General features: G+C 38.1%; 1 protein-coding gene across 2 annotated transcripts in view; it reads right to left on the bottom strand.

The window, feature by feature from the left end:
• Positions 1-22,044, bottom strand: part of INTS4 (integrator complex subunit 4) — a 110,220-nt gene that overhangs the window by 17,249 nt on the left and 70,927 nt on the right. For both annotated transcript variants that reach the window (XM_041730418.1, XM_041730419.1), the window contains exons 12-17: positions 16,609-16,751; positions 13,418-13,533; positions 11,606-11,739; positions 10,187-10,344; positions 3,864-3,957; positions 709-789 (exon numbers count right to left, since the gene is read on the bottom strand). In XM_041730418.1, coding sequence (XP_041586352.1) covers positions 709-789; positions 3,864-3,957; positions 10,187-10,344; positions 11,606-11,739; positions 13,418-13,533; positions 16,609-16,751 — 726 coding nt within the window. The remainder of the gene's footprint in view (positions 1-708; positions 790-3,863; positions 3,958-10,186; positions 10,345-11,605; positions 11,740-13,417; positions 13,534-16,608; positions 16,752-22,044) is intronic.

Below are 22,044 nucleotides of genomic sequence, written 5' to 3' on the forward strand. Positions count from 1 at the left end.
TATTTATTCTTCCTAATGAGACTACTGTGTTAATTAAAATAGATTTGAAATCATTTAGTAACTATAATGTAACAGTGATTAGCTTGCTACTGGGTCATAATCACTGTGTCATATATAGACTCACTACCTGGAAGACAGGACCCAGAAGAGTTCACCAAATCCCAATGCCTAAGAATGAAGGGAAACTGATCAAAGCTACAAAGAAATAAACTCAAGGTACATATAATTAAATGCTATTTAATGAACTGAGGAGTACATAAGGACATTTTAATATTCAAGAGATGGTGCAGGCTAAAAATAAAAACTTCAAAATGAGTTCAGCTACATTTTCAGATGAAAGATTCATGACCGTATTGATTGGATTTTAGTATATCTGAAATACAAATTGATAATATTTTAGAACACTAAAGCTACTTAGAAATCATCCAGTTAAGTTGCCATATTTTACAGAGAAGGAAAAATCCAGGAAGTTAAGCAACTTCAGTATCATCCAACAAATTAGAGGTCAAGCTGAGACTAGAACCGAGATCCCTGTCTCCAAAGTGACTACCGTGTGGGCTAATTATGCTGCTTCTCCTATTACTAACTTCTGTCATGGGCTGGAACTGAGGAGGGCACAGCAGAAGCGTGGAACCATGTGAAAGCCTCTGGTTCCAGCTTAGACAATTCTGGACAGAGATCCATTTGAGAAGGTCCCAATATGCTTACCTGTTTTGCTGCTGCGGAGGCCAAGTCACTCTGCTTCAAATATAAAGGGGCAGCCACATTCCACAACTTTTCTTGCAAGGCCTACATAGACAAATCAGGAGAGAAAAGAACACAGAGGTCACCAAGATTGGCATATATCATTTGAACCTTCCGTGTTTGTTTTGCTTTGGAAATCTACTGGATTAGGACTTCCTCTCAATCTTATTCTTTTAAGCTAGTAAGCCCTGTTATAGAGAAAGAGGAAACCAAAGGTCTGAATTCCTCCTCATTCAATCGAATTCCTGGTTCTAAGGCCCTATATCCAGATCAGACCAGTGCTTGCAAGCAGAGGGCAGGAACCATGTAGGTCTCACCAAAATGTGCAAGCAAGCGAGCTTCCAGGGCTCTTTCCCTTCTTGTTCCTACTGCCGCTAGGCTACCTTGGCTGCCTAAACCCTTCTTCTCTGACTGTGGTTCTTTTATTTTGCCCCATGTTCACTATCCTTTGAAGAGCCCCATCACCTTATTGACATACCCACATTAGAAATCTAGAAGCTTTTGTAGATTCCTCCCTCTCCCTCAATCTCTCTATGTTCAAAACTATCACTAAGAGCCACAATTATACCTTTCATATCTCTCCTCTCAGCTGTATGGCCCCATTTCTGATCTCTTCTGTAGTCCCTTATTTTCAGTCCTTCTTAATTGTAGACATAGCCTAATAGCTTTACAGAAAACCTAGACTAACAATATCCAGTGGAAATATAACACAAGGGGCTCCTGGGTGGCTAAGTCAGCTAAGCGTCCAACTCTTGGTTTCAGCTCAGGTCATGATTTCAGGGTTCTGGGATCAAGCCCTGCATTGGGCTCCCTGCTCAGAAGTCTGCTTCTCCCTCTGCTTCTACACCCCTACTCCATTAATAAAATCTTTTTAAAAAAATTGTAAAACAAACCTTACATATAATTTTACATTTTCTAGTAGCCACATTTTTAAAAGTTGACAAGGTGAAATTAATTATGGAAGTAGTCTACTTAACCTAGTATATTTAAGATATAATTCCACTATAAAATCAGTATTCTTTTTAAATTAGTATTTTTTAAAGTTAATAGTTTATATTCTTTTTTCATACTAAGTCTCAGAAATCAGCGTGTATTTTGCATTTATAGCACATCTCTTTTTTTTTTTAAGATTTTTTTTTTTTTAGATTTTATTTATTTATTCATGAGAGACACACAGAGAGAGAGAGAGAGAGAGAGAGAGAGAGGCAGAGACACAGGCAGAGGGAGAAGCAGGCTCCATGTAGGGAGCCCAAGTGGGACCCAATCCCGGGTCTCCAGAATCATGCCCTGGGCTGAAGGCCGTGCTAAACCGCTGAGCCACCCGGGCTGCCCTTATAGTACATCTCAATTTGAACTAACATTTCGAGTACTCAGGAGTCACATGAACCTGGTGACTATCCAGGTAGAAAGTAGCTGGTCTAAACTATACATACAAAAAATTTTAAAGCACCCAGATCATACTACCCTTCACAGAGTAGTAGTTTTTGAAAATTCACTTCTAATCATTTCTTATATATATGCTTTTTATATAGTTGTAGTGTAAAAGCAGAATTGTGTATGCTTTTTTTTAATACATAACATTATACTGTATTTTGTCATGATGTATAATTCTTCATAAAGATCATTACTGGCTACAGAATATACTGTCAGTAGATATGCCAAATTTTACTTAGCTTTTACCCTATAATCCATACCTACCTGCCTGCATGCCTTTGGTTCTAAGTCTTTATCCCTTACCTACCCTGCCACTCCACGACACTGAATGAACATAGTTCTGTGTTCTTTGTAGGATAATTTCTTTTCTTTTCCTACTATAGAAAAGTAGATTCTTTTTAAAGACCTGCTTGTTTTCCTATGGAGAAAATAGCAAGCCAAAAAAAGAACCAACACTGACATGGCACTCACTATGTATCAGATACTAGGCAAAGGGCTCTCACACACTCTGCTTGTTACCAACCCTTACCTAAGTAGAATTATTATCAGCCCTGTTTCATGGAAACTTGGAAAGGCAAAACAACTCTGCAAAGGCCACAGAAGAGCCTTTTGGGATAATGAAAATGTTCTATATCTTGACTGTGGTTGTAGTTCCACAGGTATATATACATTTGAAAGAATCTATCTTGCCAAACAAGAGCTGTCTAAATCCCAACCCACTTCAGTGTACACACCTCCTTCCACATATATACACATACCTGCAAAACCCTAACCTCACACATCTTAAGTAAGAAATAATTTCTAATGACTCCATTTATTCTGGCTTAATCATAATCATAATCATAATCACTTTATTCTTTTTTAAGATTTTATTTATTCATTCATGAGAAACACACAGAGAGAGGCAGAGACATAGGCAGAGGGAGAACCAGGCTCCTTGCAGGGAGCCTGATGAGGGACTTGATCCCAGAACCCCAGGATCATGACCTGAGCCAAAGGCTCAACCATTGAGCCAGCCACCCAGGTGCCTCTTACAATCACTTTAAAGACTAACAATGGGGGAAAAGAAAAGGACTAACAATGCTTGGAACTAAACCCAAGATAAAGGCTTATCAAGTGAGAAGGGGTCTCCTAAGTCCTAAGCCTAAATTTAGAACAGACCTCTGCTGCAGAAGGTGAAAGCTAACTGAAAGAGCTTCCTTTCCTGGCTACCAATTGTGTGTGTGTGTATATATATACAATCTGACTACCTAATACGGAATGTCAGTAAGGTGGCTATTTTAAGAACAGTGAAATCAACCTTTAATTAGTAAGATTTGGGCAAAGTGAAATCGGCATTTTAAGAAAATAATATAAAAGTTCTCTGCTAATCAAATTATTTAAAAAAATGAAAAATCTTTAGGCTTCTAAAGAAAATGATTATCCAATCTGCTCTAATTATATAATGATAAATGAAACCTCCCAAATTAAAAAATGTAAATTCCCACACAAGTTAACAATTCTTTAATTAGAGACTAATATAATTACACTGCAGAGTACATAATGTTTCCACTGCTAAGCAGCTGCAAAAGACTGTACATATTTACACTTACAGCCTCAAGAACTGCCAAATCCATTAAATTGCTTTCTTATGTATTTTATGCACATAATAATCACAATCACAAACATAATGGATCCAAACTAACCTTGATGAGAAGAAGCTGACACCGAAGATAGGTAGCTGAGAAGTCAGCAACTCCTGCTAGTTCAGACTGAAGTTCTCCAAGTCTTTGCAGATCCCTGCAGTCAAGAAAACCCCAAGCCCAACATTGGATTGGGAGAATGACAGTCATATAAAGATCACATCAAAAGCATTTTACCACTTTATACCTAGTAAATTGGTCATAAATTTTTAAATGATGGCCCCCAAGGCTGGAGTGGTTATAATGAAATTGGTTCACTCACATTTTGATAGCAGTTTAAGCTGATACAAATTTTTTTAGAAAATTTTATTTATTTATTCATGAGAGACAGGAGAGAGAGGCAGAGAGACACAGGCAGAGGGAGAAGCAGGCTCCCTACAGGGAGCCCAATGCGGGACTTGATCCCGGGACTCCAGGATCATGCCCCGGGCCGAAGGCAGATGCCCAACCACTGAGCCACCCAAGCATCCCTAGGCTGATACAATTCTTTTGGCAAGTAAAACTGTACTGCTGTAAGTCATACATATGGCCAAATATTTTGATCAGTAGCTTTATGCTGAGACATAATACTAAGAGAAATATCAAACAGAAATGAAATGCTTTATGCCCCACAATATTCCACTCTTATACTGGAACACTCTACAGATGTTAAAATATAAAATGGTAATAAGGTATATGACCTTAACTACGTGAAAACTCTATGTAGGAGAAAAATACAGCACAGTGGTTTTTTGGACAGAGGTATGAAGGTACTTTTTACCCCCTTCTCCCAATTGGGCTTTATTTTCCAAGTGTTTTATATTATAGACAAGTATTTTTTGTATCATCAGGAAAAAAATTTTTTTTAAGATATTGTAGTAGATTTTGTTAGCTTCCTACCCAGTTAGCCATTCTCTACATTCTTCCTAACTGAACCTTGATTTTGTTCAGGGAAAGGTGTCCTCAAACCCATTTCCAGGTAGACTCCGACGAAACTAAGCCAATTTGTATATGTCATCTCCTTGGCTATGTGACCTAAGTTGGCCTTCTTAGTCCTAATTGAAGGACTTCTATTCCACACTTGGAGCAGGTTGGATATTGTCTCTCTGTGGGTCTGCCTCCATCTCTATCACACCCTAGACTGAACAAGAGTAGTTCAGATTAGTCCTGATTGCCACTGGCAGCCATACTGTAACTCTAAAAGAAAAAAGCCTTGGGATAAAGCAAATGTTGAGGACAAATAAAATCCAAACAGACAGAGAACTGGGTCTATAAAGATATAAATGAACTACTTGACCATACCCTACTTAGAGCTGCCTCAGATTTCTATTCATATGAGAAAATAAAAAGCCACTGTAAGCTAGTTTGAGATGAGGTTCCCGGATATCTGAAACTAAAAGCATCCTAGCTGGATACCAGTATAGAAAAAGTGAATGTAAAAATATAAAACCCAACTGTCTGTGAGCAAGAAAATACAAAGTGGTACACACAGATAAAATAGTTATGTGGGGGTTGGAATTACTGATTTAAATTTTTTAATTTTTTGAATAGATAATACGTACCTAGTTATAGGATTAAACCAATAAGGTACAGATTTCAAAAGATACTACAGGATATGCAATTAAATTAGTCCACCTTCCTATCCCAAGGTGCTGCTAACCAGCACAGCTTTTCCAGGGGCAACTACCATTCGCAGTTTCTTTTAAAATCTTCTAAGGATACACTATACATCTACAAAAACCCCACGGTTTTTCTATCTTCTTCTTTGGGGAGAGGTATGTGTGTACGTATGTGTGTGCATGAGTGTGTGTGCCCATGCATGTGTGTATGTGTGTGAACTAATTATCCATTTCAGAAAGCATTCATGCAAAGCTATCTTGTTTTTTAATGACAACATCCAAATTTTAAATAGAAATGATAGCTGTAGAGAACCTGAAGATTTGGGTCACAAGGGAAGCGGAGCTGCAGGGTTGGCATAACATATAAAATTTCACAATAGCCTATACAAAACTGTCCATTTGACTAAGCCCCTCCCTCTAATCTCATGCAACTCTAAAAGCTAATGCTGTGTCCTATGGACCTTGGTATTAGAAGGAAATACCCTAGAAAGGAGCACCAAATGAATTATTTCCAAAGTGACTGAAGAAATTGGGGCCTATGGGTTATATATCATCTGCAAGTTTTGGTGGCTTGAGGGGTTCCTGGAGAGCTAGCTCATGTGTTGGAATCCAGCACAATAAAAGGCAAGACCCTATACTAGCTAACCATACCTGCGAAATGCTACAAGATGCCAGCTGGTCTCTCTCTCTCTTTCACATTTCTGATATCTCCCATACAAAGACGGCCTCAAATCACTTTATTTCTAAACCGCTTCCTCTCCAGAACATTCTGCCTCCTGTTACAATTACAGAGGCCACTGACCAGCTGACTATACATTAGCTGATGGCTGCCAGGTATTAAGCTATTCTACAGACCCTGCACTGAAGCAATTGTTCTCAACTGCACAGAACAAGATGTAACCCAACCAGCCATGGGAAATCCGAACTACTATCCTAGGAGCAAAAAAAGAAACATGCTAGCCCTAGACAAAATGCTGTCATCCTACTGTCTCATCTCTATACCTCTTTATGCCTACAATCCTCAGGAAGCCTAAGCTTAAACATCCCTCAGGAAACTATGAACTCTTTAATGAGAAAGGTACAAATAGCACTTCTATGTGCACTATACTAGGTGTGCTAGGTGTTTCTTTACTTGAGCCCATTCAATCCTAAGAATGTGAACTGCAATTAATCCTACTTCACTAAGAATGAAAGAGAAGATCAGAGATTAAGTGGTTTGTCCAAGGTCACAGGATTAATAAATGGCAAAAACAGGCCTTGAACTCAAGTCTGGCTGAACTTCAAAAGCCCTTAAAAAATAAAAATAATAATCTTATCATATTATATTTCATTGATTTGGTATTAAACTCTTTTCATTTATTTATCAACTACATCAAATACAGATGACAACAAAACTGATTTACAACCAGCTGAAAATTAAGCCATATTTATACAAATATGATTTGGGAGGGCAAAAGTGCCCCTCCCAGGAATACAAACTTTAGCAATCCTTTGTCCACATGATGGAAATAAGCATTTATAAAGTTTGGACAGAATTTATTTGCAAAATATCAAGAACATGTCTTCTATGTCAAATGAGTCACAATTTAAATTTTATTATTTAAAAAAATAAAAATAAATTTTATTATTTTTAATTTTTTCCATGATTTAAATTTTAAAATAAAATTTCATAAATGACCAACTATACACTATGCAACTGCTATTCTCAAAATACTTTCCACATGTCATAATAATGATCTTCACAATGATCCTATGACCAGCTACACAGTACCCTCAAATTACAGATGATGGAGTTGAGGCCCAAGATCACATACCTAGGAAATGATGAAAACTAAGGCTCCAACCAACTCCTTTGGATTTTGTATCTCATTATACTAGACACTTTGTGTCATACAAACTGTTAACCAGAAACAGCAGTGTGACCAGACGGAAGAGCCGAGTTAGACCTGTGTTCTAGTCTAGGACTCTGCTATTCTGTCCTGGACAGTTTCCTCCCTTCTTCACTTGGTGAACTTTATTCATTCTTCAGGTAACTGCTTAGCCATCTAAGGAAGGGGTAGGTGCTGCCCTTCTGTTTTCCTAGGGAACTCTGTACTTCCCATACTGCAGCATGTAAAACACAATAATACATCTCTTATTTACCTAGCTACTTCCCCAATGAGGCTGTCAGATCCCTAGCAGCAAAGACTATTTTATTTACTATTGTGCCCCTTCTGCCTAGCATCTGATGGATTTTTAAAAACCATATAACAAATGAATGAACCCCAGCTCCCTCACTCATTTTAAAAATGGAATACTTTTCATAAGATTGTTTCCAAACTCAACTCATAAAGCACTTAGAAAAGTGGGTTCATAGGGGGCACTTAAAAGACAGCAGCTCTTATTATGATCAAGAACAGGAGAGCCTTACAAAACATCAAATCTATATACATCTGGAGGTGAGATATGGCCAGAAGAAAATGCCATCTATAAAATTCTTAAGGGGCACCTAGGTGGCTCAGTCGATTGCCTGCCTTCAGCCTGGGTCATGATCCTGGGGTTCTGAGATCAAGCCCCACATCAGGCTCTCTGCTCTGTGGGGAGCCTGCTTCTCCCTCTCCTTGCAACTCCCCCTGCTTGTGCTCTCTCTGTGTCAAATAAATGAATAAAAAATCTTTAAAAAAGAAATCTTAAAAGTCTTCATTCTTGGTTAAGCCATCACAATGACAGTTCTTCAATAAATATTTACCGAGCTCCTATATGCTACCCAAGGTACAATGGTGAAGACAGAGCAGTTAAGTCAAATTCTAGAAACAAACCATCTCCCAGAATCCTAACTGAAACACACTTTCTATAGGTGAGATCTCGTTAGATTAAATGACTGCTTGGATTACAACAAAGGGGATGGCTTGCGTATGATAGTGAAGTTTGTTTTAAACTAGTACCAACAAGGGTGCCTTGGTGGCTCAGTTGGTTAAGCATCCAACTCTTGGTTTCAGCTCAGGTCATGATCCCAGGGTCCTGGGATCGAGTCCTATGTTGGGCTTCCTGCTCAGCAAGGAGACTGCTTCTCCCTGTGCCCCTCCCCCTTGTTCCTGATCTCTCTCACTCTCTCAAATAAAATCTTTTTAAAATAAATAAACCAACAAACAAACTAGTACCAACAAGTAAGTGATCAGAGTCCTAATCAGAGAAACTTCTGTATGAAACTCTAACATTTCGCTTTTCCACAACTACTGAAAAGTTAAATTCTGTAGAATCCCAGGGGTCACCTGATCAAATAGGAATCGCCTTCATTTCAACAAGTCACAAAGTATAAATTTTAGAGTCAAAACCAGATTCAAAGGCTGGTTTGCTACTTCTTAGCAAGTTGCTTCACCTCCCCAAAGTTTCATTTCTTCTCTGTGAAACGGTAACATCTAACTACAATAACTTTGTAAAACAGAGTAGGTCATCAATAACTATTTCACCATCTGCTTTTCTTTCCAGATCTTTCACCACCTTGGCCACCCTCTTCAGAATGCACTGAAGTTAGAAACAGTGCCCACGACTGACCACAGAACTGGTCTCACCAGCCTGAAGCCCAGCAGGACTATTACCAGAACATGCAGGCAAATCAGACCAAAAGGTGTGTACTGAGCACCTACTAATAGCCAGCACTGCAGCTGATGACCAAATTGGCTTGCTTTTATTGCATTTTGTACTTTGCTTTAGTTCCAATAGGATAAAAACCATCAAGAACAAAACTTCAATGTTTACTTAGGTGAGGATGAGTCAGAAAGTGGATCTTATTTTCCTGGGCTCAGGGCCAACAACTTCAGATAGTGGCCTCTAAAACTAATGGCTTTAAGGGAGCAGGGGGGAAAAATCATGACTGAGGCATCACTTCAGGGTCAACCAACTATTTCTGTAAAGAGTCAGGGTGCTGCTTAACTCTGCCACAAACCTTATTTATAAAAGCAAAAAATACTGCTTTCGTTAAAGGCAAATGGATTTCAATTTGTTTCATATAATTCAGGATATCCTAACAAGGTCTGACAGTCTGCTGGTCCCCAATATCCTCTCCTCCTTTCTGAGTATCAGAGTCACCAAATGTTTACTAAGAACTGGTCACCCAGAAAAAAGACTGCATTTCTTAGCTCCTAGCAGCTCAATATGGCCATGTAACTTAAGTTCTAGTCAATGGGATACAAGTAAAATCAAAGCATGCAACTTTGGGGAAGTGCCTTTAAAAGGGAGTGGGGGAAGAAATGATGCCCTTCTCCTGCTCTTTCCTTTCTCCTGCAGTCTGGAATACAGAGGGGACAGAGTTTGAATATTTAGGCAGAGAACACTTGATGCAGAAGACAGAGAAAGAAATGCGCCTAGGATCCTGATAACCATCTCAGCTCTGCCCTCCCCACGAGAAATAATGAACCTTTCCTCCTATATAAGCCACTGTTATTCTACGTTTTCTGTCACTCATCCTAACTAATACACAAGAAAAGAAAAGCTAATAAAAACAGCCTCTTTGTAACTCTTCAGTTTTGTCCTAATCATCAATCCAGTCATGAACACAGAGAGCTTTTCTTTGTAATATGCTCAAACTCCAATCTAATGCTAATATAAACAGGTCATAAAACCATGTGTGAGTGCAGGCAAACAAGACTCAGAAACACTAGCAACTGCCAACACTAGAAATCAAAACAGCTATGCTGAATGTTAACAAGTGTTAATAATTCTGTCAAAAGAAAGGGATGGTCATCTCACCGGATGGTGAATTCCAGCAGCTCCTGGGTTCCCTGAGGGTCCAGGTGCTGAAGACTGTACACCCTTTCAAGGCTCTGCTGCAGGAACTGATGGGACGGGTCCTCATGGGGTGCAATACTGGGAGAAACAGCCGATGACACTAGTTTTCTACCTGGTAACTAAGCAAACATAGTAGGGTTATAGTACCATCAAATTCTGTGGCTCAGCTTCTGGTAACACAAAGAAACAAACAAACAAACAAAATGCAAGTTTTTTTTTGGAAAGGGAAAACAGGTGAGGTGATTCTGTAAATAACCTTCCTCTCATTCCCTAGCTTCAGTGGAAGAAAGGGAAAGAGAGAGAGAGAGAGAGAGAGAGAGAGAATGAATACGGTCTACACAACATAACCACAAGCTGCAAAGAGAAAAAGAAAAGAGAACGGAGAATATCACATTCTGTTGCTAACTGAAATAAATGAGCTAACCACACAAAAGGGAATAAAGATCAATCTGTTGCCACGCTTATTTTTAAACTTTATTTGACCTTTCACTTCATAGGGAAATGACAGTTTATTCCCAAATAAATTTATGTAGCATGCTATCAAAATGTTTTATAGGAAAATTATAATATCTTGTTCATATTGCTAAAAGTACTTACCCTTCAAGAAAGCGATGGAGGAGAACAAAGACGATTTCACTTTCAATTTTGTAAATTACACAGTTTAGATTTTCTAACCATGTACATATGTTATTCTAAATAAAGTCATTTAGGGACTCCTGGGTGTCTCAGTGGTTGAGTGTCTGCCTTTGGCTCGGGGCGTGATCCTGGGGTCCTGGGATTGAGTGCTGTATCGGGCTCCCTACAAGGAGCCTGTTTCTCCCTCTGCCTATGTCTCTGCCTCTCTCTTATGAATAAATAAATAAAATCTTTAAATAAATAAATAAAGTCATTTAGAATCTCCTAAACAGAGATGAGTTAACACAAATGAAGGGCTTAGAAAAGTGCCTGTACAGTTAGCATTTAGTAAGTGATTACCAGTATCATCACGGCTCATTAAAATTTTTTCTTTTTGTATCTCTAAGATTTTAAAAATAACAAAGGTTTTACTACTAAAAAATAAACTCATTGAGAAATTATGGCTTTATGTAATCATTAAAATGTTGCACAATCTAATCTTTGGTCTAGAGTATATTGTTTCAGACTCCTTTTTCTTGCCTAATATAACATAATCAATAACACAGGGACATTCAAAATATGAATCTTCTTAAAAAGTAACGGATACAAAAGCAAAAGTACAAAACAGTGCAAGAGAGCCCAACAGAGAAAGAATGAATGAATGTGTTTTCAAAGAAAATACAGCCTGCTTTCTGCTCTTTAACAACCACAAAGGAGCCGAAATCAAAACACCAAAAATAATGACAAAAGCTGTTTTCAACATACCCTTAAGGCAGGAACAAGATGAGAAAGACTGTCTCGGAGGTAGGCATAGTGCCTGAAGGTATGATCTGAGAACAGTGCTGGCATTGTTGGACAGGTTTTAGCAGCATTAAAAATAAGAACCAAAACTGCAATGTCTGAGGGATGAGTGGGTTAAGTAAACCTAGAGGTTTAAAAAGTTGAGCTTGGCCAGAATCTGGTGCCCCCAATTCCCACCCTCAAGTCTCATTAAATGACAATTTTCTAAAAAAGAGATGCAAATTTAAATAAAGAGATACATTACCTCACTCCAAATTACACCAATTATCAAAGGTTTTTTAGAAAATGCCTGATGCTGCAGAGAATAACAAATCGAAACTTCCGGTACATGGCCAACTAAAGTTCACTTGGGCACAGTATCTCTTGGTCATAATTTGACACTAGACAGTAAAAGTCTTTTGAATGTTGAGTAATTCTACATCTCAAATTTTATTCTAAGAAAATAAGCATACAGTACAGAATAATTTATAATAGCAAATAATCAGAAACAACCGAAATGTCCCAAACCAGGAGAATAACCATACTATTTGATGGAGTATTATGCAATTGTTAAAAATTCTATTTATGAAGAATTTATAGTATCTTATCACATTTTCTCATAAGTGAAAAAGCAGACTCTAACATGTATAGTATATTATACGTAACTATAAAGTATTTGTAACTATAAAGTAATAGCTATAAAGTATTCGATGATGAGATGAATCATTTTAAAAAATATAGTTACAGGGCAGCCCCGGTGGCTCAGCAGTTTAGCGCCGCTTTCAGCCCAGGGCATGACCCTGGAGACCCGGGATCGAGTCCCACGTTGGGCTCCCTGCATGGAGCCCGCTTCTCTCTCTGCCTGTGTCCCTGCCAATCTCTCTCTCTCTCTCTCTCTCTCTCTTTCTCTTCTCTCATGAATAAATAAAATCTTTAAAAAAATTGAAGATCTTCCAAGTTTAAAAAAATATATATAGTAACAGCAAAATCTCAACACCAAGCCTTAAAAAAGAAGGAAATACACCAAAATGCTAACGGTTGATTACTTTGACTAGAAGGGCTTTGGATGTTAAATACAAAGTTTCTTCTTTCAACTTTTTCTTCTTTCAACTTTTTGGACTTTCTTTGTATATTAATTTTATAACTGAGGGAAAAAATTAACAGAGGGAAAAACAGAAATTAAAAAATAAACAGTTTCCAATCTTCTGTATGTATCCCTATAGAAGAGTCTGCTATTTGCCTACCCAATATCCATTTCAATTTTTTTTAAAGATTTTATTTATTTATTCATGAGAGACACAGAGAGAGAAAGAGGCAGAGACATAGGCAGATGGAGAAGCAGGCTCCCCGCAGGGAGCCCGATGCAGGACTCAATCCTGGATCCCAGGATCATGCCCTGAGCCAAAGGCAGATGCTCAACTGCTGAGCCACCCAGGCATCCCAGTTCATAGGTTTTAAAACCAAAGATGTCTGGCTCTGAATCCCACATGTACTGCTTAAAGAGTTATATAGCAGATCAGTGGTAAATGTATAAAGCATGAAACAGTGTGTAATATAACAGGTGCTCAAGAAATGATAAAAAATACTAATAATATTGGTATTATATAACAAATGTGAATTACTGTGAAAACAAGAATAAAAGCTAAAAATAATAACTAGTAGGCTCCCTCAGGATATATTCTTACTTAAAAGAAATGAAAAAAATTAAACTCAGGACCCCCCCCCAAGCTATACTACAGAAGAAGATGACAAACAACCCATCACATCAGCCCAGTCTGTCCTAATCTCAGAGGATACAAGCTGGATCATCCATGTCTGGTTCAGCTGTGTCAAAAAATGGATGGGTGCTCAGGAGCTCTGGCACCAAGGGAAGCACCAGGGTTGGATGCCGACTTCCCAGAAACTTCAAGCACCTGAAATAAACAAAATGAGAGAGCCCATCTTAATAACTTAATAATAAAAGCTTTAAATGTACTGGGGATTAGAATTAGAAAACCTGATTCAGAATTATAAATTCCCAACCACCCATTTTTGCTACACCTATGACCTCAAATAAGTCATTTAATTATTCTGGAACTCAGTTAATTCATCTAAAAAACTGCTATCATGAAAATTAAAGAGCTGGTATGGCATAAATTACTGCTGGTTATTTAAACAACAGCCATATTCTCCAACTTCCTTGCCAAGAGAACCCTGATTTTATTCAGGTATCAGGTAGGTGCTCAGAGAAGATAGGCTCAGCTCAAGGGCTCAACTACAACTGGCCTAAACCCATCATGATAATCCCATTCCCATTTTCCAGTGACTGCTTTGCAGGTAATAAAGTAACCCATTTCTGGTCAAAGAAGCAAGAAGAGAAGTCTGGTGAGGAGCTACTCAGGAGTGTTCTCCTAGGCAAAAAGAGAAATGTGTGAGAGGGAATGCCCTTTCCTTCCTGCCTTAACATATTGTCTTATGAGGCAGCCATCCTGCAAATATAAGAAGAAAGCCAGGGAACTGCAGAGAAATCAACCAGAGTTCTAACCCTGTTAAGCTGCTGAATGACCAATTCTAAAACTGACTTCCTGATTTGTTATGCCAAAAAATTAGACCTTACTGTTTAAACAACCTTTAATGAGATTTTCTATTACTTATAGGCAAAAGCATTCTAACTGATATCCTGGGGAAGGTTCTGAAATCACAAGTGACTTGATCTGAAACATGAAAATTAGTAACTGTATAGCCTTGGCCAGGTATGTTTCTCACCTACAAAAAGGAATTAAAAATCATTACCTCATACAGTTGCTGTAAGGATTAAATGAGATTATGAATAAAAAGTACTCAGCAAAGTGTCACATAGAATTCAACTAGCTATTATTAAGTAACTATTAGTTAGCTATTATGACAACATGAAAACCTTTTACAAGCTATAAAGAACTATATGTGTACTGGTAACTATGCATTTCTATTATCTTTTGTTAAGTTCTGGTTTAGAAGGTGTGCTGAATTGAAAAGAAATCCTTCTCTCTCTCTCTCTCTTTTACGATTTTATTTATTTATTCATGAGAGACACAGAGAGAAGCAAAGACACAGGCAGAGGGAGCCACAGGCTTCCTGCAAGGAGCTCCGGGACTCGATCCCGGATCCTGGGATCAAGCCCTGAGGCGTGAAGGCAGAGGCTCAACTGCTCAGCCATTCAAGCGTCCCATAAATCCTTATTTCTGGGGCTGTAACAACAAACACTACAAAGTAATGAATTATCAAATAAATAATACTCTGCTTTCCACCTGGCAAAGAGAGAGGAGATTACCATGATCAGAGATTTCGCAAAGGAGATGGGACTTCCCCAAGGACAGAAAAACAAATAGACTGGCAATAGAGAGGAAACAAGCACCATGAAATTCATGCAAATATGGAATACAATAAGTATCCCATTTAAAACAGTATTGTTAGGAAAGTTTACCTTTCCCCATTCTGCTTTTCCTTCTACGTGGAAAGAACTTAATGCACCAATTTTCTGAACTCTCTCAGCTCCTTTAGTCTTGTATTTCAGGGGACACTATAAATGTAGTTTGGCCTCCAGGTACCACTCCTTTATTTTATATCTCCTATTCTATTCGGGTCACCCAAGCATCTGGGCCTCTCTGAAACTGGACTTCAATTCTGACTTGTAGTATTTTTTCTACTTATCTACATATTTCCTACTTCTCTCCTTTCCTGATATTTGAAGGCAAGGCCTCTGAATTGAATCCATTTTTAACTCTCCACAGTTTCTAACACAGTGATTGGGTTAAACAGCCAAGTACTCCATAAGCATATTGAATGAACTAAAAGATACATAAACAGGACAAACTACCTCCTTCAAAGCTTTCATTAATGTATCTATCTTTCAAAATGTCTTAAAAATATGTCACTGTGACTATTCCTTCATTCTTTTACACATCCTTTTTTGGTATTCCTAAGTAAAGCCACCATTGAGGGAAAGAAATGAAAACTCAAATGACAATTAGAATAGGTTACTTTCAAAAAAAAAAAAAAAAGAATAGGTTACTTTCAAATCTTTTGGAGCACTAGAAGGTAAAAATGCTTTCTGTCTACAATTACCCAATAAAGGCAGTCTCAAATAAATATGCGGGGTGAACCAAATAACTACATATCTAATTTTAAAGCAAAAAGAATGTTCTGTGAAATATTCCTTAACAATCCCTTTCATCAAATGGAATTAATTATTCCTTTTGTGTCACTGCAGAACTACACATAACAATACAGGTGTTTCTCCCCATTACAACCCCCACACCCCAAATGACTGAGTGCACCCTGAAGACTCCCCTGGTATTTTCTGTTTTTAATAGATCCTGCAAGTACTTGATCTGACCCACTGTTTTCTATTTTTAGTAACAGATTTTTCTGAAAATCAGTGAACTATGCCGCTGGAGTGATCTTATCTCATAAGCTCACTTAAATATTTGGAGCACAACTATATACATTTTATAATAAACATATGCAATCAGTCCTTCAAACAGTAATTCATGAACAATGTTAAGTCTGACTCTAGTCAGTAAAGATAGAGGTAATCAAGGAGAAAATATGATAGTGATTTTCCATCTGTAGACAAAGTGCCAGTCTTGCCTCTAATCTCTACAATGATAGCTGTGATCTGTACAAAATGCAAAACAGACAAAGAAGTGATTATTATTATTATATAAGAGAAAAAGGAATCTAATAAACTCATCTCTGTACCTCTGGCACTTACCACAGGGCTTGGCACATAATAAGTGTACAGTAACAGGCACATATTATCTGCTAGGAGGATGGATGGACAAATAAGTAATCTAAAAATGTGATATTCAATTTAGGAATCAGACTCCTGAGTGCTCAGTTAAGTTGAATCAGGTTTCTAAATTGAAGGCAAAATTGAGGGCCATACCCTCAGATCCACTGAATAATGCCAATAACATACATTTGCCACATTATTGGACTCAGTGAGCAAATGAGCAAAAAATCCTTACTTCCATATAGAGTCTCTATCAGTAGGGTACTTGGTTAAATTTTTCAGCAGCTCCACCAGTGCAAGATGAATCCCTTCTTTAGTCGAAACATTAGTACAGCATAAAAGTTCGTGAAGAGCCTCTCGAATATCTCTGGACGAATCCTTTTAAAAAAGATAATAGTAATAGCAATAATAATAACAGCAGTCACTATGGATTAGCTATTACAGTAGAGGGTACAAGTTACCATGGGACCACAGGGTAAAGAGTCCCAACTTTCTGGGAGGGGAGGGGCTAGGAGTTGAGAAGACCTCACAGAAGAGGTAACACTTGAAAAAGGCTTGAAGAATTCATTCATTGGCTCATTCATTCATATAAATTCAACATTTACTGAATATTTATTTATTTATTTATTTATTTATTTATTTATTTATGTATGTATGTATGTATGTATGTAAGTAATTCTTCTTTTTTTTTAAAGATTGTATTCATCCATTCATGAGGGACAGAGAGAGAGAGAGAGGCAGAGGGAGAAACAGGCTCCATGCAGGGAGCCCGACGCGGAACTCGATCCCGGTTCTCCAGGATCCCAGCCAGGGCCGAAGGCAGCGCTAAACTGCTGAGCCACCCAGGCTGCCCTAATGAACATTTATTAAACAAACATTTATCAAGCACCTACCTATGCTACTTATGTACCAAGTGCTAGTGACATAGCACCAAATAAAATCAAATCTCTGCTTTTAGGATCTTCATTCCAGCGAAAAGACAAAAATAAGTAACTATATAGGTCAGATAGTAATAAGTATGAGGGAGAAACTAAAGCAGCTTAAAGGTAAGGATACTAGGATAGGTGGGGTATTTTACACAGGATAATGAAAGGGAGTAGCAAATATACAGGCCATGAAGAGGAAGCATGTTTGAAAAATAGTATGGAAGTTTATGTGGCTAGAGCAGAGTAAATAAAAAGAGAGTGTTACAAGATGATGTTGGAGAAAACGGCTTCTTTCCTTCCCAACACTTGCTCCGCCTCACTAATATGCTTGGAAAAGGTCACCAACAACTTAATGCTAAAAGATATGGATGCATATCAGTTCTATTCTTCTTGGCTATCTCCACAACATTTGCTGTCAGTTCTTCAAAACTTTTTAGTACATACATTTTGAAACATACATAAAAGTAGAGATTATAAATCCTTCAGTTTCAACAGTTAACTCAGAGCCAATCATGTTTCATCTAGACTTTTACCCACTCCTCCCAATTAGATTTTTCTGAAGCCAGCCAGAGAAACCATAGCATTTCACTGGGAAATATTTCAATCAATCAGTAAGATTTTGTTTACTTATTTGAGAGAGAGAGAGAGAGACAGAGATAGCAAGAGAGAGCAAGGGTGGGGAGAAAAAGGAGAAGCAGGCTCCCTGTTAAGCAGGGAGCCTGATCCCAGGACCTTGGGATCATGACCTGAGCTGAAGACAGGTGTTTAACAGACTGAGCCACACAGGTGCCATCCCCATAAATATATTTTTAAAGAGGATTCCTTATTTTTAAAAAACCCACAAAACCAATATCATGCCTAAAAATTTAATAATTGCTTAATACCAAATATCCTGTATGTACTCACATTTCTCTGACTCAAAAAGTTTGTTTTGCAGCAATATGTTCCTTAAGTATCTCTTAATATTGGAGCCCCTGGGTGACTCAGTCGGTTAAACATCTACCTTCAGCTCAGGTCATGATCCTGCAGTCCTGGGATCAAGCCCTGCATCAGGCTCCCTGCTCTCTGCTCAGTCTGTTTCTCCTCCTCCCTCTGTTCACGCTCTCTCTCTTGCTCACTCTCTCTCAAATAAATAAAATCCTTAAAAAAGGATATCTTCTAATATGTAAAATCACTGTATATCTCATATTTCTCTCCATACAATTTCTTCCCTATACATCCTATTATGGTAGTTAGATTTAGAGGCTAGATCAGATTCATGTTCACATCTTTTTCATTTTTTTTCTTTTTCATTTTTTTAATGATTTTATTTATTTATTCATGAGAGACAGAGAAAGAGAGACAGAAAGAGAGACAGACAGACAGACTGGCAGAGACACAAGCAGAGGGAGAAGCAGGCACCACGCAGGGAGCCTGATGTGGGACTCGATCCCGGGACTCCAGAATCACGCCCTGGGCTGAAGGCAGGTGCTAAACCACTGAGCCACCCAGGGATCCCCTCAAATCTTTTTTTAACTTTTTTTAAAGATTTTATTTATTTATTTATTCAGAGACACAGAGATTGAAAGAGAGGCAGAGACACAGACAGAAGGAGAAGCAGGCTCCACGCAAGGAGCCCGATGTGGGACTCAATCCCAGGTCTCCAGGATCACACCCTGGACCGAATGGCGACACCAAACCTCCGAGCCACCAGGGCTGCCCAAAATCTTTTTTTTTAACAAGACCACTTAAAGTGGTATGATGTACTTCCCTTAGGAACTATATGTCTGTTTCTCTTTGGTTGAGGTTCGTAACCACTGGTGATCACTGCCTAGATCTACTAATTCACTAAAGTTGTAAAACAATGATACACAAATCCTACCATTCTTCTTTATTAACTGGAATACTTTCATAAAAAGAAACTTCTCCTTATCAACTAGCTGGTTATCATGAAGTTCAGTTTGTATAGGAAAAGAAAGGATTAATGCTTGATTCCTTAATTTACCAGTTTCCAAAATAAGAAGTTGATTACCAAGCATCTTCCAAAGACAGCTAATGCAGTGTTTTAAGTATCATTACAAAATCATGAATTTAAACATATTTGCAGTTATAGTCCTTAATGATGTGTCTATAATAATGTATTATAACCCTTAATGATGTGTCTCCTGGGTCTTCCTGATATGATCCTAGAGGTCTTTGATAGCTAATAACTGCTTTCTATATGACAAGGTGGTAGAAGCTCACTTTGTTAAATTTCCTGCACTAGACCTGGAATCAGCCATTTCTCTTAGGTATTTTGGTACCTTTTAGTGGAAATGAGATCTCCAAAACATTGTTTTAAGTCAGGTTTACTGACGTATAGTTTTCATTCTGTAAAACTCATCCTTCTCAGTGAACAACTTCCATAAGCTTAACAAAGCCATATAGTTACATAACCATCATTTCAATCAAGATATAAAACACACCCATCACCAAACTCTTCCCTAGGGTCCCTCTGTAGTCTAACCCTTGCCCACAGTCCCTGGCAACTAGATATATTTTCTGCTACAATTTTATCTTTCCCAGGGCAGCCCGGGTGCTCAGCGGTTTAGCGCTGCCTTCAGTCCAGGGCATGATCCTGGAGACCCGGAATCGAGTCCCACATCAGGCTCCCTGCATGGAGCCTGCTTCTCCCTCTGCCTGTGTCTCTGCCCCTCTCTCTCTGTCTCTTATGAATAAATAAATAAATAAAATCTTTAAAAAAGAATTTTTTTATCTTTCCCAAAAGGTCATATAAAGGGAATCATGGCTGGCTACTTTTACCTAGCATAATGCATGTGAGACTCACCCAAGTTGTTACATGTTATCAGCAACTCATTCCTTTTTATTATTCAGTAGTACTGCATTGTATACATTACCTAGTTTACTTACCCATCCCCCAACTCAAAGATTTGTGCTGTTTTCAGTTTGGGACTATTTTAAGTAAAGCCACAATAAACACTGGCATACGGGCTTTTGCGTGGACATAGATTTTCAGTTCTCCTTCGGAAATGCTTCAGAGTGGCAATACAGTATCAAATGGTAAATTTATGCTTAACTTCATAAAAAAACTTCGAAAGTGACAGTACCATTTTGCATTCCCATCAGCAGTGGACAAGGGTGCCAGATGCTTTCATAATTGGGTGATTTGCTTTTTTATTACTGAATTTTGAGAATTCTTTCTATATTCTTTATCAGATATGTGTTTTGCAAATATTTTCTCCCAGTCTGTGGTATGTCCTCACATCACCTTTCCTCTATGCATGTTTCTGTATCCAAGTCCATCTGCCCCTTTTGCGCACAGTTAATACATTAGAGGCATTATATATGTTTGATTTGATCCTATCATCTCTCTTTATTGTGGTAAAATACACACAACATAAAATTTACCATTTTAAGTCAACGTATATCTTAAGTATACAGTTTGATGGCATTAAATACATTTACATTGTTGTGCTGTTTTTATAATTACTTTAAATCATATTTTTGGAGATACTTTAAGAGCATCTTGAAATATCTTGAAGAGCTTTTAAATTTTGATAAAGTCCAATTTATCTAGTTATTTCTCTTATGAGTTAAGTTTTGGTGTCATGTCTAAGAAATCTTTGTCTAATCCAAGGTCACAAATATTTTCTCCTAAAAGTTTTATAGTGTTAAGTTTACTTAATACATGAAGCAAATCAAACTAAAAATTTTAAAGGAATGCATCTGCATCCACACAGCAAAATCTAAGAATCAGAGATTCTTCTCCAAAGCTAGGTTTGAGATTATGACTTCTTTATTCTCCAGGAACCCTCTTTCAGCCTGCAAGTCTCTCAATTCTTCTCTGTATAATTACCCAGGCCAACTCCTTAATAAATACATCTGACTCCGTTTTTGCTGTTTAGTAACCTCATTTGGCTTCCCCACACCTCTCGAACAAAGCTCAGCCTCCCCAGCACAGCACACAAGGTCCTTCACAATCAGTTCTTTGCTCATTTCTCCCTCAGAGCCATGTGAACTTCTCAACATCTCTGTCTATGCTGTGCCATTTCTGCCCTCCCAGCCTTCATCAGTAGCTACATGATAGCACTCTAGCCAGAATGTCATTCCTTAGCTTACTTACTTTTGATATGATCTTGTAATTACTGGTTTATACTGCTGCCTTCTCTAAAAATTGTGAACAAATCAGAGGTAACAACTAATTGTCCTTAGAACCTAGTGCAGAAGCTGGCTCTGCAAAAAAGTCAGTAATGTTTCTTGAATGACTGTATACATATTATGAACTACTATCATGCTACGCATTTTACATGAATCTCAATTCTTAAAAGAAACATATGAATATGTGGAATTATCCTCACTTTATACATGAGAAAACCAAGGACTGGTGGGAATTAATAATATGTCTGAAGTCACAAAGCTGGTGGACACCCTAAGTAACTTGCAGGTGCTCTTCCCTTAATAGGATTTTCAAAGCTCTACATGAGAGCTCCAGCCTAATCTCATGCTACACACTAGCTCTTTGTTACCACTAGGCTCTCTTTGGTCCCTCTATTGTGCCATGCTTCCTTCCACCTACCACAGTTTCTACACTTGCTGCTGCCCTGCCTGGAATATTCTTATACTCCATACTCCCAACTCTTCTCTGCCAAGTTAGGGTCTAATTTCTTCCTCAGAGATCAGCTTCAGAAACACTCCCTGATTTGCTGCACCCCGTTAGCCTCCAAAGACTAAGTGCTTCCATAACATATGCCCATTGGACCTCACTC

Source organism: Vulpes lagopus, chromosome 15, assembly GCF_018345385.1.
Source record: "Vulpes lagopus strain Blue_001 chromosome 15, ASM1834538v1, whole genome shotgun sequence".
In the NCBI taxonomy this organism is placed as follows: domain Eukaryota; kingdom Metazoa; phylum Chordata; class Mammalia; order Carnivora; family Canidae; genus Vulpes; species Vulpes lagopus.